At 47.2% G+C, this 9,076-nt stretch overlaps 1 protein-coding gene across 1 annotated transcript in view; it reads left to right on the top strand.

Annotated features, from left to right (window-relative positions):
* Positions 1–7,193: 7,193 nt before the first annotated feature.
* MRPL14 (mitochondrial ribosomal protein L14) overlaps positions 7,194–9,076 on the top strand; it is a 3,245-nt gene continuing 1,362 nt past the window's right edge. Inside the window, exon 1 of the mRNA XM_009880412.1 lies at positions 7,194–7,283. Coding sequence (XP_009878714.1) covers positions 7,210–7,283 — 74 coding nt within the window. The 5' untranslated portion in view covers positions 7,194–7,209. The remainder of the gene's footprint in view (positions 7,284–9,076) is intronic.

Genomic DNA, 9,076 nt, shown 5'->3' with positions numbered 1-9,076 from the left:
CGGGACTGCCGGCTTTCCCCCGTGAACCGGCGCTGGGCCCTCGCGTGGCTGAGTCGCTCGGGGCGCGGGCGGTCCCCTCGGCCTCCCGGGGCGGGGGGGGGAGCGGAGCCGCGGGGCCTGTGCGAGCAGCCTGTCGGGCCTGGGCTATCTCGGTCCTCCCTTACCCCGGGTACCGCCCTGCTGCCCGTCTCTTATAGGGAGGCGTTTGCCGGTGTCCCTGATGCTCTGTGCGCAGGGCCTGAAACGCCTAAACGCTGAACATGGGTGGCTGCTCTAAAAAGACTGAGAAACGCTGGCCCCGGAGACGGCAGGGGGGGCGAGTTGGAGTGGCACGCAGCAGGGCAGATGGTTGTGAGCTCTTGCAAAAGCAGCTGGGAGACAGAGCCTGGACTGTGCAGAGCCTCGAGTCTTTCTTTGTGTTGCCTGCGCACAGGGTACTGCAGGTGGGGAGACGGGCAGCATCTCACCTCTCTGACAGACGGCACCCCCTGGTCCCGCTGTGCTTCAGCTGGTGCCCTCGCAGTCTGGCCTGGGGGAGGAGGAAAAGACGGAGTCTATTCTGATACTCTTGCACATGTATCCTTCAGAGCATTTCTTTGCTTCAGAATTCATGTGGGGCTGTGCTGCCACGATTAGGCTTGTGTGGGTATGAGTAGTCATGCAGCAAAGTTGGACCAAAATTCCTGTGTCCTGACAAGTATGGCATTTAGTTGTGTGTCATGGGGACTCAGGAAGTGTGGGCGCCAGTCTGTGCTTTGCTGGTTATTCTCCAAAAAACTCCTTTGGAGGTCCAGTGAGTAAGGGGAGGCAATTTGGGGAAGAAGACTGCGTGACAGGTTTCTTACAAGTGTGAAAAAGTTACTCCTAAGAAGAGCAGGCAGCTAGCCCTTGTGAAACCAAGACGCAGATGTTCATCTGAGCTGCATTCACTTGCCTGGTTCGAAAGTTCCGCAAGCTTACCCAGGAGGGTCTTGTTTGGAAGGAGAGAAACTGAGTTAAGGGAGGGTTTGGGGTGAGAAGCAAGGCTTATTCCAGAAAAGCTGCAGGTAGCTGTGTGCTGCCTTGTGGCATGAATATGCCTTTGTCTCCAGGTTAGGTTTCTCTTAAGCCTGAATTCTGTCTGTATTATCCTTTTCTGTTGTAGCTTTATCAGGAAGTCCTGGAGCCACTGTCGTTCTTTGTTCTGTAAACAACTAGCCTAGGTCAGCGGTTCCTGACTTTGTTTTTTATGGTTGAGCCACAGCTCCCCACCTTCTCTTCCTTCTCGCTTGTGTCCTTCTCCCTGCCGCAGCCCCCCTTCTCTCCCCAGCGCGGTTACTGCTATCTGGTTTCTGATTGCACCTTGCTGGTTGGGACCAGGTCAGGGCTGGGAACAGTCTTGTGGGTTGCCACCTATTGTCCTGTTCCTGAGACCTCAATACTTTTAGAAATAGTAAAGATACATTATAGAGGTGATAGCAGCGTTAAGTTATGGAAGTGTGAGCAGTTGTCTGAATTGACATGTAATTCCAGAAGGCAAAGACGGGGAGCTCGCTTGCTGGGCTTCAACTCCAGCCCCACAGACCATACCAAAGCAGAGCTTTTGGGGTTAGGTACTTGCTTTACCGCTCCTTTCCTTTGACTTCACACAGGAAGTTGTCCTCTCTGTAGCTTTTCTGCTGGTGTACTGGTAAATAGTCTCTTCCTATTTTAGTACGGTGCTGTGAATATATAGAATGGCTTAAGGTGCTCAGATACTTGAACAATAAGGGCTATAAGTACCTTAGCATTGGGACTTCTGGAAACTTAAAATGTCAAAAGTAAGTTTTCCGTTAAAAGTATTCAACTCTTTTTTTTATCTGCCTTTCCTGATTGTGATCTGGAAAATGAAGCTAGCATGTTTTGCTTCAAAATTGTTAACAGATGCACCTGTAATGTGTTTCTGTCGGTAACTTGGATCAATAAATATCCTGTTTGATAGCTAATCCTATTCATAAATGGAATTGGAAGAGGCTTAATTCCTCTTTGTGAATCCTGGCCTTTCTGTCTGTCATTAATGTAAAACCAATTATGTCTGGGTAATGAATATCTTGTGTATTTTTAACACACACAAGCCCTTAATCACATCGTTTCCTTTATGAGGAGAGCTGTGAATGGATTGAGTCCCGTAGTCACAGTTGGCTCTTGTAGCTCACCCTGGCAGACGGTCTATAAATAAACCTGCAGTGGCAGAGTAGGGGTTTAGGTATTTGCATCGCGCATATTGTCTTGCTTTTATTTCCTGTGTTTTAATGATGGATGACAGATGCAGTTCAAATCTTTGTGGTGCTTGGAGCATGTCTATTTTGGTTGCTTAGAAGAATAAAGGGGATGTTGGCCCCAACTGTTTGATTGTGCAGATCAGGTTACTACTATTAAAGTGAAGAATATTTTTCCCTGTTTTATTTTGTACATTTGACAGCAGACTTTGGGTAGTAGGCCTCAGCATTTGCTTTGCAACATCCATGGGTTTTCCCTGGGGCCTGTTCGTTTGGATGAGTTATTAGCGGAAAGAAGGAAAAGAAATAGCTGCATGATTGTGGAACTACAGATCTTGGGAATATTGGGAACAGGTGTCATTTCCAAAACTTGTGATTAAAAGGAAAGTAATACTGGATTGCTAGGTAACAGCACTATTTAAAAGTATGTTTATTCTAAGATGCAGGCAGGGTAAGAACAGCACCTTGACTGGTTTTTAGGTGATGAAAACTTGGTCAGAGCCATTGCACTGGCCTCTTGAGTGTTCAGATGCAGACCTTTTTAGTGCTCCCATGGCTGTGTTTATAGTGCACATTCATGCAGATCATTCTTGTGAAGCTGTATTTTTTCTGAAACAAAAGAGAACTTTTTCCTGTCCAAATCTCTCGGTGTTTCTCCGAAGATACTGTCACAATATGTCTGGGTTGGCAGTGAAGGAGAAGTCCCAGTCTTGTGTTTTGCCACATTCCGTCGCACCAGGATTCATGTGGCCACAGGATGAGTTGGATCAGGGAACTGATGTAGCCAAAAACTGTGACTGATTTACATGAATGCTAGAGCCAGCATAAGGGAGGTCATGGCAATGTGTGTTGGGGGGACACAGGGCTTGCTTTCTTGGTACTGTGTGCCCTGGTGCTGGTTCGAAGTGAGCATGTAATCCTGTCTTCCTTATCTGGAAGATGTCCTTGCCTTGTATCAGCTCCTTGAGGTGGTCTACTTGCGTGTTTGCATGCATTTGACGAAAATATTGTATGTGGCCCGCTTCTCTTAGCTGGCATGAAATTTTCTAGAACTCCTTCAAAAACCACTCAAGATTGCAGTAAATACAAGTTAGTTCTTTAATCTCAAGAGAAAATGGTGAAGGTGGTAGCTTTAGTATGGCACTTGAAAATGGTGCAGTGGCTAAATAACTTCCAGAGGTTTATAACTGGTGAAGAGTTCCTTTGTCGTGCGGTGCTGGAATTTGATGTCGGTCTGTTGCATTGAGTGGGGTATAGCTGAAGGGCCCTCAAGAAGGGAGTGTTTGCTGCAGCAGGCTATCGCATGCTCAGACTTACTCAGTGAAATAGAAATTGGGTCATTTTTGTAAATATTTGATTAACAGACTCCTTCACCCTTTCTGAATCTTATTCTGAAGTCAGTCTGAGGTCTGTGCTAATTTTTACCTGATATGTGGAGTGAAGCAAAGTGTCTCTATGATTCTGGTTTTAAAAAATTAGTCTCTCTTACCATGAGATAGAGGCACTGCTAGAATTTAGGGGCAGTAGGGTAGGAGCTGGGACAGAGGTTGCTCTGCATGGTTCTTTGCTTTGCTACAGCTATGTGTGGCCTGTGCTGTATCAATAGTTGACTTTGTGTTGGGCCCTTCATTTTAGAATAGTGTCTGTTTAAATACTGCTCTTGGCTAGCATGAACAACTTGGAAATTAATCCTGCTTGAGCAGGAGATTGGACTAGATGACCTCCAAAAGTCCCTTCCAAGATAATTCCTTGGTCAGGAGTGTATTAATGACTAAGTACTAAGCAGCATTGGTGTTTTGCCTGTCCAGGGTATTGTAGGGTGCACTCCTGTGTCAGTCGGGCAATTCTGGCAGCAGGCTTCTGGGAATTCCTGCAAATTTTCCTGTGCTTGAGAGTTATGCGCATATTCTTCCAATAAAACTCCAAGCACTGAAACCTCTTCAGAGGCAACCCTGGGGGAGCCACCTTCAGATGCATAGTCGGGTCATGTGCGATCCCCGTGTCTGTGCTAAGTGCAGCCTCCTCTGAGCCTTTTTAAGGCCTGCAGGTATGAGGCAACATCAGCGCTGGGAAGGAGAGAGGTGCCGGCTGTGCCGGGGCCAATGGCTGTCATCGCTTTATAGCGGCTCTTCAACTTTGGCACTGACTCGGAGCATTTCTGTGGCGGCACCCAGCGTGACAGAGTGAGTGGCCTTTGGAGTTTAGGTTAGTAATTAGCTGCTCCACAGAGGGGGAAACTGAGGGTGGAGGAGATCAAGCACTCTGTTCACAGCTGCAGAGGGAGCAAGTCAGGAGTGGGTCTGGTTGAGGAGCGCCTGGAGACAGACACAAACTATTGGCTACTCATTTCTAGAAGGGAAGGTGACATGTTATGACAGTTGAAAATGTGATTCACTCTTCATGAACCCACTTGCACACTTGCATGCTGTACTCCATGCCACAGGTGCATTCTTCTCTTCTCTCCACTCTGAACCTTCCTGGTAATTGGAAGCATTCCCCCTCTGTTTACTTAGTTGCTAACAGGATGCTTCATACCAAATAATCAATCATACGAAGTTTCTTAGCTCATGACACATCTTAATGTGCCGAGGAATAATTCTTAGCAAAGAAGGGGGTACTGAGTCATCTGGAAAAATAAACAATCCTTGGACACTTAACGCTGTTGATGCCTCTGCTGGTAGTTTTGTAACTTCAAACCTTCACTGCTGCCAGAGGGTAGAAACGAACGGTGACTCCTCCCAGGAGCGGGAAGTGAGTTCAGAGTTTAGGCAGTGCTTTAGGACTCTGACAGGTGGCCTTGAGCACATCTAGCTATGCTGGTCCTGATGCTGCTGTCCCTCTGACAGCAGGCAGAGCATGCGCCTGTGCCTGCTGTGCCACGAGCCAGCAGACATCTCCTATCGGTCTTATGTTGCGGTGAGGATGAGCAGGCCCATCCTCTCCTGCTGCCAGGGCCATCGTGCCTGCTAGGGGAAGAGAGCCAGACTCCCTGGGAAGCAATCGTCAAACGCAACAGAGAGGCTGACTCGCTTCTTCTTGTTTGGGTTTTCTAGAAGGATCCAAAACCTCGGTGTGATTCTGGAGGAAGTAGGAGCAGTATTACCTACTGGGTTTGAGTTTCACACAGGGAAACAGTACACCGAAGTGCAGAACGGGACACAGGCTGTCCTCCCTGCCAACTCAGAGTATGGGCTTACAGCAAGGCAACGTAGCTGAACTTGCTTAGAAACCCTAGCAGCAGCAAGGCCTGCATAATTGGACCTTGATTGCCAGCAGCACTGTAAATACTGTAGGGCCTTCTTTTCATTAGGATCACACAGCTAGGTAAGGAGCTATGGCAAAACCACAGCCTTCTTGGAATCTCATTTCAGAGAGGGGACAGTGCAGATAAGCTCTGAAGAGTAGCTCTGAACTCACTTGGAGATCTACCCCACTGAAAAGCAGCCTTGTTTAGCAAATCAATGTAAGCTTTGGCTGTTGCTGATACCTTCCAAACCTGCCTGTATGACATACAGAATGGTTTGCCACGTGTCACCTGCTTTGCTCAGGGAGCGCTGCTACAAAATTGCTGTGGTGCACATCTCCAGTGGTTCTCATTTTGCTGTCAGGTAACGCTTGCTCTGTAGTGCAACTGCAAACCCTAAAAATTACATACATCCCCAAGTAAGCAAACACACAGGGCAAAAATAAAAACAAAGAGAAGATTTGGCCTGGGCTTTACTTGGTTGTAGTAAGTACAGCTGTGGCATTGTCTGTTGGAAGGCTCTGTGGGTATTTTTTTTTTCTCCCTAGAGAAGTTAGGTCAGCTTTGGTTTTAAAAAAAAAATTAAGAAAATGGCTTTACAACGTACTGCTACGATTTGGCCCTAAGCTCATCAGAGCTGGCAAAGGGAGATAAGAGGTCAATGTATTTTTAATGTTTACTTTAGATAGGAGAGAAGCGGTGTATGTGTTGGTTCCACTGCCAAGGTCTAAGCAAGCAGTGTCACGCAGTGGTAGTTGCAGTCAGATGGAAGGTCTTAGCTCTGCCGAAGCTGGCCTGAAAAAGGACTTACTCTAGGTCCGTGTTGTTTTCTCCCTTCACTTGGATCTGCCAGCGTAGCTACCTGGGTCATCACTCCCTAACTGATGTCTGGCAAAATGATCCGGCTTCAGGCAATCCTTTGCGATTGTGAGTACAATCTGGTCCCCATTGGTTTGACAGAATGAGGTTAGGGAACTGCTGCAGATGCAGTCAGGGAGGAGGGTGGTGGTAAACGCAGAGGTTAACCTTGCAACCCAGCTCTGCTGCAGTTGGAGTGGTGTTTTGGTTTGGGTTGAGCGAGCACCATAAAGTTACAGGGAATTGTTTCATAAAGTTACAGGGAACTGTTTCATCTGGGCAGCCCCATCAGAGTGAGATTGGCAGAGGTGTGATTCTGGTCTCTAAACATGGGCTGCTGAACGCCTTTGTGTATGCTGAAGGGGAGCGTGCCCTTACCAGGAGTGTTTTGCTTTGCTTCTTTGGCCAAACTGTTTCTTGAAGCTCTGATGCTAGTCTGCAGAGTATCTCTGGCTTTTTGCTTGGTTTTATAGGTAACATTGGTAGCTTTTACTGGTCACTGCGGCCTCTAAATTGGTTCACATCCAAAATTCTCAAACCTGCTTGTTACATGGTTCATTCACAGTGCATGCAGAAGGGCCCTTACCTCTGTGTGCAGGAAACTGCAGTGCAGTGATACCGAGTTCAGCTTTGTAGTATACGCATCAGAATTATATTGTCTGCTGAATTCAGGCAGGGGTTGTTGATCTGCTTTGTAGCATGCTGCAGATGCTGTTACCGCTCTGTGTGATGTGGATTGCAGCTTTGGAAGAGGTGCTGAGGCTCTGCTGTGTGATTCATATAAGGGAAAGGAAGCAAAACAAATTCTGTCCGTTCTCCAGAGGTCCTAATTCTCTTATTTCTTACACAGGGCGGGCTACCAGAATCCAAATGGCTCTCTTGAGTGCACGATTGGGTTTATCCTTAACCCATCTGAACAGCACAGCGATCCAGCGATACTTCAGGTAATTTTCAAATCCTGGTTTAGCTTTTGTTTTCTTGGGAGAATTTCCTGATTGAAAGAGATGCTGTTAAGTAGGTCAAGTATAAGATACAGTATTTCTAATTCAAAAAGGATAATATAATAAAACAAAATCTCATAGTTGTCTCTTCACAGGTTGTAAAGTGAGCCCAAACACAACAACAGATGCTAGGTTCCTGGCAGTCCCAAGTGTGGTCTGAACTCTGCGTTTTCGTGTGCTTGTAAGGAGGCTTTTAGGCCTTTGAGGGTGATGCAAGGGCCTGCAAGCAGTAGTTGAGAGTGCCTGTGTTTCTCAGCCAAGTCCAAAAAAGCAACAGACAGCCCCTGCTGATGTAAAGCGAATTAAATTATTCCAGAGTTTATCATTTCAGTTCTTTAGAACAAGACTAACCTGAAAAAGTATGGCCTTGTGTCTTAACAGTGTCCATTTTGTTATTTTCCTTGAGGTCCTTATTCCAGGCTCAAGGCATTTAAAGCTTCTTAAATTTATGGATCTTATGTTTTACAATGCCTTGCACAAAGTTTAGAGCCTAATCCCGCAATACACTCTATGTGGGTGTGGGGAATCTCTAGCATATCGCTCATTGAAGGGTCAGGGCTTCAGTTTATAGGGTGAGAATAGTCATTCCCATGACTGTGCTCTAAGAGAGGGGATTAAGACAATGTTCAGGGCTAGGTTGTGTGATAGTCCCAGGAGCTATGTCGAGGAGGTATCTAAGTCTTACTGTCTCTCTGTAAATGGGCTGCACGAGAGCATTGGCCAGTAGACATCTAAAGGATTTATAAACGCTGACAGCGAGAGGGAGGCCGTGTCCACAGAGGTGAGCAGTGCTATTGCAGGGCGTCAGCAGTCTTAACGGGAAAACCTTTCCTTTGTGGTGGGCCTGCTTTGGATGTGGTGGGGTTTTGCTCCAAGACTGGCAGAAATGAAGAAAGGAGGGGAACGAAAAAGTCCTGTGCGTGCAGTTACTCTTGCCTAGTGGTACCTGGGTAATCACACTTGTAGTTGTTTGCTGCTGCTGTGTTGCGGACTTGGTCCCACGTAGGTTTCCCCTTCTCCTTCCTGTGACAGTGCTCTTGTCCCTTTCCAGCTTCCTTCCTCCCGCCTTCCCTGCTGTGCAGCCACAGCCTGGCGAGCGAAGTATAGACAGCGTGGTATGTCACAGTCCCTGCCAAAGGATGGGATGGGAGAGGGTGGCTGGTTGCACTCACTTGGTGAGTGACTTCTGAGAGAGGAGAGGTGTGTCTGCTTATAGGAGAAGTCTGGGGCAGGCCTCTGCTGTGGGAAAAAAGTCTTGGAAGGCAGCACTGGACCTCTGGAGCAGTTAGACTAACACAGACTGACCGAGCCGGCCTTCCCTTGCTGCATGTGAAAATGTCTGCTTCAGCTGATGTCCATCTATGGTGTGTTTGACATGCAGGGGATGGCTTGCTCTTCTTTTTAGGCAGCATTGCACATATGGGTCCTTCATCGTCAAGAAGGGGTGGTGGTCCCGGTTGGTCTTTCTTTACTGTACATGCTTCTGCTCTGCAAAACAAGGTTAGGTTGATTCCATATGATGTCTGTTTGAGTAGGTCATCTGACAGCAGCTTGGCTTCCCTGCCGCTGTCTGGCCAGCATGTTTCTAGTACCTTACTGCAAAGCAGTTGTTTAGCAGTAGAAAGGATCTTCCTGCTTTTCCGATGGTCTGTGTTTGGGCGTCCTTTGAAGAGAAGCAACAAATCACTTGAATTTGAGCTTACTGGCTTAAAGAATAGCCATTCCTGAAAAGGAGG

Source organism: Charadrius vociferus, unplaced genomic scaffold (genome assembly GCF_000708025.1).
Source record: "Charadrius vociferus isolate BGI_N301 unplaced genomic scaffold, ASM70802v2 scaffold62, whole genome shotgun sequence".
Lineage (NCBI taxonomy): Eukaryota > Metazoa > Chordata > Aves > Charadriiformes > Charadriidae > Charadrius > Charadrius vociferus.
This window is presented reverse-complemented; position numbering and strand designations above follow the sequence as displayed.